This window comes from Phycodurus eques, chromosome 4, assembly GCF_024500275.1.
Source record: "Phycodurus eques isolate BA_2022a chromosome 4, UOR_Pequ_1.1, whole genome shotgun sequence".
Taxonomy (NCBI): domain Eukaryota; kingdom Metazoa; phylum Chordata; class Actinopteri; order Syngnathiformes; family Syngnathidae; genus Phycodurus; species Phycodurus eques.
In genome coordinates, this window is record NC_084528.1 from 21,716,159 (window position 1) to 21,729,671 (window position 13,513).

General features: G+C 41.5%; 1 protein-coding gene across 1 annotated transcript in view; it reads left to right on the plus strand.

The window, feature by feature from the left end:
* The window catches only part of myom3 (myomesin 3), a 74,728-nt gene that overhangs the window by 42,334 nt on the left and 18,881 nt on the right, over window positions 1-13,513 (plus strand). The window contains exons 14-21 of the mRNA XM_061674637.1: window positions 509-639; window positions 2,758-2,941; window positions 3,513-3,687; window positions 4,991-5,112; window positions 6,621-6,808; window positions 8,899-9,025; window positions 10,499-10,680; window positions 12,568-12,682. Coding sequence (XP_061530621.1) covers window positions 509-639; window positions 2,758-2,941; window positions 3,513-3,687; window positions 4,991-5,112; window positions 6,621-6,808; window positions 8,899-9,025; window positions 10,499-10,680; window positions 12,568-12,682 — 1,224 coding nt within the window. The remainder of the gene's footprint in view (window positions 1-508; window positions 640-2,757; window positions 2,942-3,512; window positions 3,688-4,990; window positions 5,113-6,620; window positions 6,809-8,898; window positions 9,026-10,498; window positions 10,681-12,567; window positions 12,683-13,513) is intronic.

The following is a 13,513-nucleotide window of genomic DNA, read 5'->3' on the forward strand; positions in this document are numbered from 1 at the left end:
GGCCCGAATACGATTCCCACAAAACTAACTCAGTTGCGCCTCTTGGAATTAGCACCTTGACACCAGTTTTACGGATGGACACGAAATTGGGTGGTCATGTTTTGGGAGATGTTTGTAAAGTTCTTAAAAGTTTTGGGTAAATTTTGACCTAAAAAAAATATGTATTCCATTTTGAAATAAGGCTGTAACATAACAAAATGTGGAAAAGTGAAGTGCAGCGAATACTTTCCGGATGCCCTGTACAGTTCTTGTCCCTTAGCTACATACATAATATGTTCTATGTGGAAACTTGGTACACTTCTCTACCTTACGGATGTTCAAGAAAATCTGACTATGTCACCATGTACCGTTGCACCTGTACAAAATACAAATTGGGGGATAACACAGAGCCAACTGGTGGGGCAGTATCCTCCCTGCCCCCAATGCTGTGTTGACAAAGGACACAGCAAAACTGTTTCTTTCACACTTTGACACTCCACCTCCTCTTTCTCATCTTCTTTTCAAACAGCAGGCCAGGTTCGAACTCCCTTTCCACCCACCAACGTCCACGCCTGCAAGCTGAGCGACACATACGTGGTATTGAGCTGGACTGAACCAGAACCTCGAGGGAAGGAGCCACTCACCTTCTACGTGGAGCAGGTCGGTGAAGCGCAATGTTATTATCTTCATGAAGGCTGGATTTTTAATACAGCTCCTTTATTGGATCTCATTAGACACAGCTTATGATATGGTTGATCAATGTAGACACATCAGTAATCCTCCCACATGCGCCGAACACAAGGATCAATGTTGTTCCATCATCGCACGTTTGCTGATTTTGGCCCGCCTGGCGCTGGAACATGTGGCAAATTAAAAGCACAGGCTCCCAAATGCAGCTCTAATCTAACAAGACAGGTGCAGGACAACATGCACGCACGCACGCCCACACTCACACACGCCAATAGACAGACATGCACATCTGTGATTTCAAGGTTGGGTGCAGTTTGAGGTCAGCGCTCCCATCACTTCCTTGGTGAATGAGCCGGGTGGAAGAAAACACTACCTTTTTATTCTTTTATCCCAGAGAATCGTCAAAAGTTCAAACTGATGTTCAAATAAGATGAATCTCTCCACCTTGTGGGCTCCCGCCTGTTCTTTTCAACAATAAAGGCCCCCCAGGCTTTGCAATATCAAGCCCAGACGCCTCAACATTTTCCAGCTCCATCAGGAACGTGCCGCAGGAAATATAATTTTATATTGGACTGTTATTTGTTACTGGGGTAATAAAACTGTCAAAGGCATGTGAAATACAAAAGTTTGCTACTTGCCGTCCACTTATTTAATGAAGGCCACATTCAAATTTATCCCTCGCCCTTGAGCAAGCGCTGTATAATCGCTAGTACCTTTGACAGTATTTTCTGGCTTGCGGTCCACCTCTGGCAAAGTGCGTAGGAAAGTCAAATAATCCTTCAACAAAAATGTGAGTTGAAGATTTAGGCTTGGTTTTGTAACACAATGTGACATTAATGCTAAAGAATGATTTAGAATGGATGATTTTAATTTTTAAAGTTAACCGTTAAAGCTAACAGTTGAAGTGCTCCTGCTGTAGGTTTAAGTAGGTGTTATCACAGCTCCACTGTATGACTAACGACCCCTGTCAAGAGTCCGCTGAATAAAAATTGGGTTTCACCCAGTGCATGGAAGTTTACGCTAACAGTACTTCCCACATTTGCCGGACCACTTATTGCTGGGTGGAGTTCATAGGGCTTAACAATAACTGCCCTATGTGGCAATGAAGAAAAAAAAACTCTCCTTTTATACCGGAAATTCCCAATTAAAGCTGCTTAATGGGATTGAAAACTTTGATTTGGCAGTATTTGAATTTAGTTCAAGCCTTTTATTTTCCCGAAAGAGGTATTACTTTTGTGCGGGAAAGTAAAACAGGTGTTACAGCAATTGGAACTGCTCATTTAATCAGACATTAATTTTTCAATTCAATCGCTAATTAATTACAGTATGTCAGTGTATCACTACGGCAGACCATTTGCAAAATTCCCCCCCACCTTCACCCATCACGCATAATAGAGTCACTACTTAGGGGATCGCAGAGTACCTCATGATACAATGGCGCTGTGACTACCACCCCAACAATTCTGATAGTATGACAACACAGGGATAACTGTTATCTCAGATATTCCATCAAATATAGTTTGTTGGATACACAGATTTACAACATTTTTAAAAAAGGTGAAATTGGAAAGCATCCAGCAATATTTGATAGTGGGGCCGTCCAACAAGCACCGAGTGTGAGCTCTGCTCCGTGCTGCATGGCTCCAGGGTGACTAGTGTTGTCATCCATGTTTACCTCAACGTATCTCCAAACGGCTCCTGATCCATCTGCCCAGAAGGTATATGTCTGGCTGGTAAAGTGGTATCGGTGTTGTAGTAGGACTACAGATGTAGATTAGCACCAATACTGATATTGGTATCGGTGTGTTCCTAATTATTTAGAATTTACTTCCCTGCATCTCCACAAAGCTCTTTGAATCCTGAATCAATTTTTCCGGCCCACCAACAGGTAACAGTCTTTACGCCTGCCAGAGCATTGTGCTTCGCTATAGATAATGACACAATCACCAGTGAATGATAGTACCCTCTTGGAAGGAGTTATCATACTTTGGCAACCCATTTGTCTGCACATTGAATCCTCCAGCACATTGGGAAGCTACTAAACAAAGATGGAGGCTCTTTGGAAATGGTCTGACTCTTTTTTTTTAGTCGCAGGAAGGGAAGAGCAGCTGGGAAATGGCCAGTCTAGACTCGGTGGTCAACTCTCCCCGGTTTCCCATCTTTGACCTAGTCAAAGGAACGCAATATTGCTTCAGAGTGCGCGCCGTCAACAAGTACGGCGTCAGTGAGCCATCAGAGCCAAGTGGCTGGATCTGTTTGGGAAAACCACAAAGTAAGACTGCCAAATGTGTGTCACTATTTCTTGGAAAACATTTTAGCTACCGATCAAATGACCGACCAGCCAAACAACCGACTGACTGACCAAATGACTGCCCAAACAGCTAACCACCAACCAATTAACCTACTGACCCTATGACTGACCAAATTACCAACCAACAACTCAACCAAATGACGAGCCATTCAACCAACCGGACGATTAACCAAATGACCAACTAAAGGTTCGACCAACCAAATCGACTATGCAATCGACCGACAGATGGATCAAATGATTGCCCAAGCAACTGACCAGCCAACCAATCAAACAACTGATGGACCAATCAAAAAATCTGAAAAACTGACCGACTAAACAATGCATCTACAGAATGACCAAACAACCAACAGGCCAAATGACTGAATAAATGAGCACCCAAACAACCAACCAGTCATCTAATCAACCAACTGACCAATGAACTAACCAAACAAAAAAACAACTGACCAACCAAGTAAGAATATCTGTGTGTGTATCAGTAATCAGTATTTCTTGGCTAACCTTTTACTTGATGGATATTTGTATTTTTCCATAGGTGTCCCCACTCCACCGCCCTCCATCTTGGGCTTCCGAGATACAGATACCTCAGTTTTGCTTCGGTGGCAGGAGCCCAAAGACACAGAGGGTGTCCTGGGATATTATCTGTACAGCAGCGAAACTGGCCAACGGGACTGGAAGGTCATTAACAACAAACCCGTTACCAACCCCAGGTGACAGCAGACACAAAAGGCTCCCCTGCTACACATTAGGAGTTGACGCATTGACATCACCACTCTGCAATGATGGTTATAGCTTGAGGTCAATTAATCACCAATCAACAGGTGGTGGGTTTGTGCAGCAAGTGAGCAGTGCTCCCTCAAGCATATGGAAATATATGATGGTCACACCTAATATACGGTCACAATTCTATCCTCAGATTTGTCAAAGGTGCAAGTTTTATGCTATGAAAAGGCACCTACTAGCTCTAGCTGACAAGTGGCCTGAAATCCTCACATCAGCCATCAGCAAATTTACCAAACACCCTTCAATAACAATGAAAAGACAGACAATATACTGCGGTGGTCGATCAATAACCTCTTTATTGTAAAAAAATGGACGGTTAATGTCACCAAAGAAAACCTCCAACTACTGTTTCTCGTCAGCCTTTTTCCCACAGACACACGCTTGCAATCTTCTTCCTTCTTCCATTGCCCCCAACACCCCACCCATGCCCCTGACTCACCCATCCAATCACAAATCAAACATCTTCAGAGCCTCAACGACAGCCAGATCTTATAAATCTTGCAACAATCCACGTAACACAACTGCAGTTTTGCTACATTATTGCAAATAATTCCCTCCTCCTTTATTTTGTAATTTTTATTTCTATACTATTCGTATATAGCATAGCGAGTAGTTGCGTTAGGTGAATTGTTTTTAGAGTTTTATAAATTTCGTGTGTCTGTGTGTGAGGGCATAAAGGTATCTGAATGTGATTGGATGAAAGATTCGGGGGTGGGGCCTGTCGAACCGAAAACGACTGGAGAGTGAATAAGCTTTTGTTTGCAGGCACGCACAGCAAGTTGAGACTGAAGAAAAAGATCAACAATGTTATTGATTAGTGGACATCAACACGATTATCATCACCTTAGCATCAACTACAAAAAAGCTGTTAATTTTTTTTATCTTTAAGATTAGCATGTTAATTGAACATATACAGAAAACAAAACAATCAACACAAGATCAACTTGTGACAAATGGAAAAACAAAACAAAACACATCAAAAACAAGGAAATGATAATCAAAGGAATGTACAATGTGTATGTTCAAAAGGAGTATGAGCAAATTAAAACCCCTAATTCTCCGAACATACCTGATAAGTATAATATTATTGATTTAGGAAGCTGATTGGATATATTTTATTCAAAGACTCTTAAACAAGCCGGTCAATTCAAAGTAGTAACCCCTACAACAGTAGTTTAACCTCTACAACGCATTTATTTTATTGATTCTTTTTTTTTTTGTCCTCTTCAGGTTTACAGTCCACGGTCTCCAGACTCGTAAGGAATATGTGTTCAGGGTGAAGTCAGTGAGTCGAGCAGGAAACAGTGACTACTCGGAGGAGTCTCTTCCCATCCTGGTCAAAGCTGCCACTCGTAAGTATATTACAGAGCTATTCTTACTGTGAGAAGCAAATATTATTATGTACATTAAGGTGTTTTCACTATTTAACTTTTAATGTGCTTGTAGTCAGCCGTGGTGTAAAACTGCCAACAAGCCAATCGGGCAACTGACTGAGGGACCAACAAATCGACCGACTGTCCAAACAGTCGACTGATGGACCAACCAATCACTCAACTGTCAGATGGACCATTCAACCAACTGAGTAACTAAACAAGACTGACGGACCAAACAACTGACTGACCAAACAACCAACCAATCAATTAACTGACTGATGTACCATCCTATCAACTGACTGATGGACAAAGCAACTAAAAAATGACAGATTGACCATCGAACCATACAACCGACTGATAAACCAAACGATCGACTGACGGACCAAACAACTGACTAACCAACCAATCAACTGACCGATGGACCCACCAGTCAACCGATGGACTGATCAACCAACCAACTAACCAGTCAACCAATCGACCGATTGACCATCGAACTGACCGACTGACCAACCAATCAACTGACTTATAAACCAACCAATCAACTATTTGACCGACCGACTGACCAAACAACCGACAAATGGACCAAAAATGAAACTGATCAAACAACCGACTGACCAACCAATCAACCGACCGATGGACCCACCAGTCAACCAAAGGACTGATAAACCAACCAACTAACCAGTCAACCAATCGACCGATTGACCATCGAACTGACCGACTGACCAACCAATCAACTGACTTAGAAACCAGCCAATCAATTAACCGACCGACCGACTAATCAAACAACCGACAAATGGACCAAACATGAAACTGACCAAACAATCGACTGACCAAACAATCAACCCACTGATGGATCGACCAACCAGTCAATCAATGGGCTGACAAAACAAACAAACAAGTAGCTGACTGAATAAACAATGCACCAACCAACCACGCGACTAATGGAGCAACCGACTGACCAACCAAATGACTAACTAAATGGCCAACCAATCAATTGACTTATGTAACCAACAAATCAACCAACCAACTGATGGACCTAGCAACAGTGTGACTGACTCACCGAACAAACAGACTGATGGACTAAACAAACAAACGTAAAAAAAAATTACTGACCAACCAACCAAGCACTGCCAACAATCAAATCATTGCTTTTCATTCGATTGTGCATCAGGTGTACCTAATGTTTTTTCCAGTGAGTGTATATCGTCTCAACAAGTTAAAATGATGTTTGGCTCTCGGCCCTTATGATATAATGGTGTAGTGTTTCTTGACAGATGATGATGTGCCTGTTAGCAAGCCGCTGGACCCTTCTTGTGACTCAGTGTCAGATAATGTGACTCATTTGGTTGCTATTCACTCCTTTCATTTCCTAGTGAAGCCTTTGCATGTGGATGAATAGACTTGAACTTGAATACAGCCTTATTTGAATGGCGATTGTAAGTCTTATGAGTTGTGACTTTCCATCTTCTTTATTTTGTCTACTCCAGGTGTCCCCTCGGCTCCCTCTGGCATCGCTTTGCTGATGTGCACGGGTTCAGAGATGGTTGTGGGCTGGAGGAGGCCTCGCTTTGACGGCGGTGACCCCGTGAGGGGTTATTACCTTGACAAGCAGGAGGCAGGCACCGAAATGTGGCGGGAGGTCAACATAAAAGCGGTCAGAGAGAGGCGGACCACGGTCAGTAAATTCCCCTCACCTTCTTGACGTTTTTTTTCTTTCAGCGTGTGAAGGAGATTCTTGCAGAAAGCCATTTTTGAAGCCATCGCCAGAACCTAATATAGAATTACACTAATCTCCATTATTTCTCCATTTAGCCTCAAAGTAATGACAATATTGGCTTAAGGCTCACTTTGGCCATGTCACTAGGCAACAAGCCATGTCCATGGATACCTGCGGGAAAGGTACATCTTAAGCCTGTCTCAAGGAGGTTACCCAAGCTCCTTAATTACAACAATGAATGTCTTTTTGTTTGTGTAAGTGTTATTTTTAGACAGCTCGACAGGGATTCTACTACTTTGGCTACACTCATGATGCAGTGGTGAGCTTTAAATTCAGACATATTATGGAAATTTTAGGTTTTAATTGCTTGTCTATAATTAGCTAGGTCTCTGAAGTGCCTTTTCACCCTTCAAGTGTAAAATTACACAATCAAGAAAATCTCTTTTTATGTGCCTATTTCTGATCATGTGAGCGAGTCCTTCTCAGTTGTCATGTCAGAGATTGGTTAATCTACATAATGCTGCCCACTCACCAAATTTCTCCACCCGCCCATGACTTGGGAGCTTGGCTGGGCGTTGAGCCGCCATTTTCGCAATCAACAGCTGGACTGCACGCTCTGAACTACTTCCGGCACATACTCAACGAATATTCAGTTATGCTGTCCACTTGGGAAGTGGGGGTATTTCTGTTTTCCTACGTGTTCATGGCAAGTGCCACATACATGGATCCACTTCATTCATTGACAAATTCATTTCGGTGGATTGGTGGCAAAGTGCTGCCTCCACTAGGGGAAATTAAATCCATGCTATATCTTTACCTTCGAAATCACTTTTATCATACATGCTGAGCTGTCATACTTCTGCCATACTGTTACATAACAATGTGGATAAACAGCAGAGCTGCACTGAGTTAAGTTGAATGCACAGATTAGCGTTAAGCTAACAGGGTTAGCTTCTGATAAGCAGTACACGCTAGATTGCTTGGTGAAGTTGACAACACAATGACGGCGTGGGGTATTTGTGTGTGGTGACGTGTCCGTGTGCCATATACAGACAGTGTAGTATACAAAGTGCTGCCTCCATGAGTTAAAGTGATTTTATTGTCTTTATGGTGTGTGTTTTATTTTAATCACACTCTTTGTTCTGCTCCCACAAGTACAATAGAAGTCACACTAGTCACAAGCAGTATATAGAGCGGGGTATACAGTCACCACTTGCATGGGACAGCGGTTAATTTCAGTGAGACAAGAAATCAGATGTGTAAAGTGACTTAAAATTCTGGATCCTGGGAATATTCTGATGAAGGCATGGCACAGGCATGTTATTACTACACCAGGGAACAGTTTTAAATTGTGAGGGGGAAAAAGGTCTCCTTTAAGAGTTGAGAACAGCCCTCCTTTGGGCAACAACAACAAGTGTCGTGGTAAAGGATTGCATTTACTTCCAACATGAGTTATTGATCAGGGCACAGGCTGATTACACAGGGGGATGCAAAGTGAGTCAAATCATCAAACACTGCTTCTTTGCCCCCTAGTGGATGGCAAGTGTACATTGAATTCTAAAATATGATTAGAATTTTAAGAGTTAAATGTCCTCTTTTTGCTTTTTTGGGATTCCACCGCGCCACAGAGTGCATCGTTTAGCCTCGGTGAGTAAGGCGAGAGCGTCTCACCGAGGGGGAGCCTTAAAGTCTAAGTGGCTGCGAATAGTAAGATCAATATGCAAATCAATAAGGTTGAATCCTCTCTCTTCCCAAAGCGAATATGTATTGAGGGGTGGGGGAGTGGGTGGTAAGATGTTTGGGGTGTGGGGGGGATTCAAGAGACAACGCTGCTGCAGCAGCAGTAATGCCCTCTCAAATGCCTGCAAGAGTCAGGAGAAAGGCTCCTGTGCGGGATCAATACATCCAAACAAATGTGGCAGCCAAAAGACACCCAGGATGCCAAGTCCAGCTCAGTGGTGCTTTATTCAACATTCATCTCGCTCTGCACTCCACTGATGTCATTATTTGGCTGTTGTCAGTTAACTTATTGAGACCTTTTTTAATAGGTTTCCAACCTGACCAGGGGGCTTTGGTACCAGTACCGCGTGTTTGCTGCCAACATGGTTGGCGTGGGGAAGCCGTCGGAGGCCAGTGAGGCTTTCTTGTGTGAGGAGTGGACCATGCCAGAGCCTGGTGAGCACTAAAACAGACGGAACAGGATGAAGGAAAATCACAATCCATTTCTGATTAACCTCCAATTTGTTTACATTTTTTCACATCGGAATGGAAATTAGTCAAACCGTCAGCCCCCAAAAAAATTTTTAAGCAGGGCTGGGCAATATGGCCTTACATGGCTCAGCTGGTGCTTATGTTTGTCATGGAGACTTGTTCATTGTGAGGCAAGGCAACATCTCCAAAATATTTGTGGTTGGAAAAGTTGCTAAATATAGAGAGGACATTGCAAAGTTGGCAACACTTACTGTGCTGTCTTGTTAACAGCGACGTGCATTGAACGATGGAAACTGCAAAAAATATATATATTTTTAAAAAATCAGACTGACAAGTAAACTAGAATTAGTCAATTGAATTGACTACTCGCCCAGCCTTAAATCAGATCAAATAAAACTAAGATACTATTAAACTAGTCACAATTAGTTAAGTGTGACAAAGACAGTGATGTCTATAAGTATAGCAATAAGTTAACCGCTGTAAAATAAGATTATGTGAATGGCGAGCCAGTCACGGATTAAATAATTGCATGTTCCTTGGAGGTGATTTCGTTTCACATTCACGCAGCTACTTTTGCGCCGTTTATTCCGTTCTTATTTTATTACCGACGTCAACTTGGTTGCTTTCGCCATAATGCACCGAGCATCCAGATAAGAGACCCCCGTACCGCTTTCCAGTTCTATACTGTAGTTTTCGTCACAACACGGAACAAGCCAAACGAAAAATAAAATAGGCTAGAGATGTTGACTTAGCTGAAGTCTCACACATTGTTTCGAGTTCCCCAAATTTTTGTGCATTTTTGAAAAAATTTTCTCCCTGGAAAAAATAGCCTAAATTTGGCAATTCCATTCAATTCCAATGATTCCCTTCCTTTCCCTTCAAATTGTTTGTTAACCATGGTGATTAAGTAGAGTTGTGAAATTCTGTTAATTTTAAAATTTGGAAAGTGATTATTAATTCAGAGTAAACAAACTTTTTTCCTTCATGTTCCATTCTTATATAATACGTAGTGTTTATGTTTCTATCAGAGTGCAGGCTCACAGCATGTTTCATCATGCGAGTGCGAGCAGCGTGTTCATTAGTTGCAAAAAGGCGGCTTGTCCTTCAGTGTTGCCATGGTGACATAAAAGCCGCGCTGAAACAAAAGCCCTGGGGGATCCACGTACGTTCTGAGCAATGTATGATTGTTGCATAGAAACATGAACACACACACACGGCACAGCTCCCTGTGACATTGATATTGAAAATGGAACGAGGCGCATGCCATTTTTTGAAAGCGCTCATTAATCTTGCCAAATGGGCTTCCCTGGATGGCATTAATAAGTCTCAAGTGGGTCCCTAAAATCATGAAGCAAATTAACCGCCGCAGTCAGCCGGGATGGATCAAGGAATGTTGTCGTGTTTCTTTCGAGAATATTGATAGACGTCGTCCCTCAGGTTGTCCCTTTGACTTGGAGGTCCGCGAGGTGAGGGACCACTCGTTGGTGGTCCTGTGGGCCGCGCCGCTCTACGAAGGCCGGGGCCCCGTCAAGGGATACTTATTGGAAATTAGCCAGGGCGACCAGTCGGACACATGGACCGCTGTGAATGCCGAGCCGGTCACGGACACGTATTACAAGGTACTTCACTTATATAAGGAAATGTAATCATGGTAAGCCTACAGGAGACCAACAGTGTACTGTATATGATAGGCTAATGCTACATATGTTATAGCCAATCAAGTATTATTCAGAACTATGGAGGAATACAGTTAGTGGAATTTCAAACAAAATAATCCAGAATCTGAACCAATTTTTTTGCTTTTTGTTTGGCTTTTATGTGTCAAGTGGAACCAAACTGAACTTGAACCGTCTAAAACCTGAACAATTTGGAGTATAAACAATATTTTCCAGGAAAATAGATCACATTAGTGGTTGCCGTACACAGTAGTCTTGTTATACAGTATGCGTACACCATGTTTTTTTAGTTTAGTTTTTTTTCCGCTTTTAATTTCGATTTTGTGTTTGTACAGTGAAACCTTCAAAAGACATACGGCCCAAAAGTCACACAATTTGAAATACTGTACAATCAAAAATTTCCAGATGTGCACACATTCAAAGTCAAACAGCCTAAAAGTCGTACAATTTGGAGTATTACCAACATTTTCAGAAAAATATGCCTCAAAAATGTTTATCATGTAGTATTGTTATCGACAGCATTATAGGTTTATAGTTTTTTTGTTTGGTTGGGTTTTTTTTTTGCTTTTTCTTTGGCTTTTTGTAAGTGTACAGTGGAACTTCCAAAGTCAAACTCCCCGAAAGTGATACAATGTGGAGTACAACCAAAATTTTCCGGAAAATTATGCTTCAAAGGTGTTTCCATGGGGTATTAATATTGACCCCTTGTTTGTTTTTTTCTCCTTTTTGGGGGGGTTTTGTTTGGCTTTTTGTGAGTTTACAGTGGACCCTTCAAAGACAAACATCCCAAAATTTGCACAAATTCGGTAAATAGCCAAAATGTTTAGGAAAAATATGCATTGATCTCAAAAGAGTTTGTCGTATAGTATTATGGTAGTAGTTATTTATACTGTGTTCTTTTTTTTTTCTCCCTCACCGAATCCCTTCTTAACATATTGAACAATTTATATACTTGATTATTTGGTTGTCATTATTTCACGTGGCTTCTGATGTCAAATTAAATTTTTAGGAAATTCAAGGGCAATTGCCCGTAGGCATGACTGTGAGTGTGAATGGTTGTTTGTTTCTATGTGCCCTGCGATTGGCTGGCAACCAGTTGAGGGTGTACCCCGCCTCCTGCCCGATGACAGCTGGGATAGGCTCCAGAACGCCCGCGACCCTAGTGAGGAGAAGCGGCTCAGAAAATGGATGGATGGAAGGGCAATATGTACTATACATAATAATGATGAGGGGATTATACATTTATATGATTTTCACAATCATAACGGCCCTTAACTGCAATGTGCCCCACAGTTCAAATGAATTTGACACCCCTCGGGATGAACTCCACGAGTGTTTTTCTTTCTCCTTGGCTTTTTGTGGGAAAAGTGCAATGTTAACCATAGACCGAGAAATTAAATGTGTTGCGGCATAGGAAAGTGTCTTGCTGCTCAGTGTTAAATGAGCGATGCAGTTTAGAAAAGGTATTACAACCCAAGCAGACACCAACTTAAATATACTTATTTTTATTCAACAATGTACATAAAAAAAGGCAACTTTATCGCTCTGCAAAAAATTCCTGTTCCCTCTTAGCATCCTGAAAGACTAATTAATTTTAGTTATTCATTTTGACCATACAATGGGTAACTTCTATTTCCATTATTTCTGAGGGGTAAATTAATTATTTTAAAAAATAAATAAATGAAAACATCACAGGTGGAATTACCTGTGTGTTTTCTGAGCGTCTACTGTATTCACTGTATTCTCTGCATCTTGGAAATGTAATTTTTTTTAAAAACCTGAGAAATTGCGAGGGTGCTAAATGTTTGATGTGTTTCTTATGACATGCAGGTTTCGGGTCTTCAGCCAGGTCAAAGTTATCGTCTGCGTGTGTCGGCTGTCAATGAGGCCGGAGCGGGAGCCGCCTCCCTCCCTTCGGAGCCAGTCACGGCACAGACCTCGCCAGGTCAGCCTTTGCATAATATTGTTTGTTACAGTATATAGTGTGCCCCTTTTCTCCCACATGCCACCTCATGACACCAATACTATACCACGAGAATATTTACTGTTGAAAGGCTAAAATTCCAAGGATTTGGAGCATATTAAGCTAAAAATAATTCTCTAAACGATTAATCGATGATCAAAATAGTTGTCTATTAATATGATAATCAATTAGTCGTTGATTAATTGTTGCACCGCCAGGTAAGACTAAATAAATCTAGAATACAAATAACATTTCATGCCATTTGATGGAGACAATATTCATACATAAATCCTTGCATAGTCAGACTAAAACAAAACTCTTCCCAATTCGATGACGTGAGACAAAAGCGTAACGTTTAGGGGAGTTGTCAACATCATGCAATCATGCTTTTTACCATTTGCATCCAAAGTGCCCCCCAGAAAACAGTTGTTGCTGTCATCAATGTCCTCTCATTGAATGTTCTACTTACCAACAGCCACGTCAAGCACTAAATACAAAACAAGCTCATTTGTGTTGATGTGCTCAATGTGGGTTTTTTTTTTTTTTTTAGTTTCCCTAAAGTATGGTCGGCTAGCCATTACTGAGCTAAACTATATATATATATATATATATATATATATATATATATATATATATATATATATATAAAAGTTCACATTAGAATGAATTTAAAAAGTTTAACTTTGCAAAGAGCGTTGGACGAGATAACTGTTTTGTGGCTCTGCGCGCTGCTGACGCTTTTTCAGTGGCAAATCCAAATAGTACAAGTTGCTATATCCAGTACCCGGTCGTTCCAGTCGAGCAGACTTCCTC